Here is a 1,720-nt window from a genome sequence, read left to right on the forward strand (position 1 = left end):
CAGCGGTTGCACATCGATAACGATGGCAAAAGATCCAGGTGAGCTGCGAGCTTACAGATCGCAGCACACGATGAGCAGCGCAGATTCTGCAGCGTCGAGCAGGGCTCATAACCTGTTGAACCCGGGGGGTGAAGGCCTCTCCCACGGGTGGCAACGACAGCGGATAGCCTGCAACTCACCTAGAAGGGTTGTTGGTTGTTAGAGGCTTGTTAGAGCGATGAGAGGAGATGTTCGAGTGAACTGAACCGTAGATTGGGGGTACAGAGGTCCCCTATATATACTACTGTACATCTGTGGCTACGTAGTACTATACAGTACATTCCCAGGATGCACAGTCGCACAGAGAAGCAGTGCGTACACAGCGAAGCTGTGTGTGTACCACATGAGTAGTACAGCCTCGGTTATTGCAGTAACCGGCTGTGCCGTTCCATATCTTGTGACGGCTGTATTAGGCAAGCTGTGTAAACTAGCGCCTGTTCAACAACGTCGAGACAGCATCAAACGGCAGAACCCTTGGATCCTGGACCGACTTCGTCAACCGACTTAAGGCAGGCTACCGTCAACTGGCTCCGGAGAAGACTGCACAGACGTCCCTCGAGGAGTGGTGCTCAAAGACCCACTCCACCGTCATTCAGTTTGCCGAAAACTTCCGCCGCTACGCATCGAAGTCTGGTTATGCCGACGTGGAGCTCATCCGTCGCATTGACAATCAGGTCGGAAAGAACTCACAGATTCTGACAGTCATGACGGCAATGCGGCAGGTCAACCCAATGCTGATTCCGACGAAATGGGAACACTATCTGGACTGGGTACCGAAGCTGGAAATGGAAACTCGTGGGAGTCAGGCCAAGTCGTCTTTGCAGCAGCACACGACTAGCCGCCCCCCACGGGACCCCAATGCCATGGATGTTGACGCAATGCACAAGCCGGAGAAGCTCTCCAAGGAACAACTCGAATGGCTCGACAAGAAGCTCTGTTTCCGCTGCGGCAAGCACAAGTTTACGACTGGCCAAAAATGTCGGAACCCTCAGTACACGGGCTACTACGAGCTCTCCGACATGAAGAAGCAACTGGCCGCTCCGACCAAGGTACGCACAATGGACACAGCCGATGAAGAGAAATGGAAGTACATCCGCAGGGCCCTCGAGGAGTTTGAGACTGCTAAAGGCAAAGGCAAAGGCAAGGCACCGGAAACCGAGACCGCCGCACGCATCGTCGAGGTCAAGGAATCGGAGGAGGATTTTCTGGAACGGATACTTTGAGGACTGACCAAAGTATCCGACTCTGTAATCATAGCGTAAACCTAGAGGACTCTTTTGTTCCACGTTTGAATGTTATTTATCTCGCATCAGCATGTCGCCCGCGAAATTCGTTCGATCTCAAAGTTTCCCTCACTCAAGGTACGCATGAAGTTCAGTCAGAAGCCCTCCTCGATTCAGGAGCCTACTCTTGTTTTATCCACCACCAGTTTGTTCAAGAACACGGACTTGTCACAGCCAACGAGCTGTGCCACCAAAACAAACAAGGGCAAAGCTTACTGATGCAGAGGTTGGTGCTGAGAAGCGAAGCAACCAGAGGTGACACAGCAAGAGATGTGAAGAGATGTATTCCCTAGACTAGAAGGGGTAGTGAGGGAGGTAGGGCTGCTAGCTACCTACAGAGGAGATGGGGAATCGACGAGAAGATCAAGTCTGAGGTTCCCTGCCTCAGACTCCCTACT

At 52.6% G+C, this 1,720-nt stretch overlaps 1 protein-coding gene across 1 annotated transcript; it reads left to right on the forward strand.

Moving 5' to 3' along the window:
• Positions 1-22: 22 nt before the first annotated feature.
• DICSQDRAFT_175530 (uncharacterized protein) lies at positions 23-1,262 on the forward strand (the record flags this gene model as incomplete). Its single annotated transcript, XM_007371418.1, has 2 exons — positions 23-38; positions 496-1,262. 2 exons carry the CDS (start codon positions 23-25, stop codon positions 1,260-1,262), a joined length of 783 nt encoding a protein of 260 aa, XP_007371480.1.
• Between the last annotated feature and the right edge of the window lie 458 nt (positions 1,263-1,720).

Source organism: Dichomitus squalens (genome assembly GCF_000275845.1).
Source record: "Dichomitus squalens LYAD-421 SS1 unplaced genomic scaffold DICSQscaffold_103, whole genome shotgun sequence".
NCBI lineage: Eukaryota > Fungi > Basidiomycota > Agaricomycetes > Polyporales > Polyporaceae > Dichomitus > Dichomitus squalens.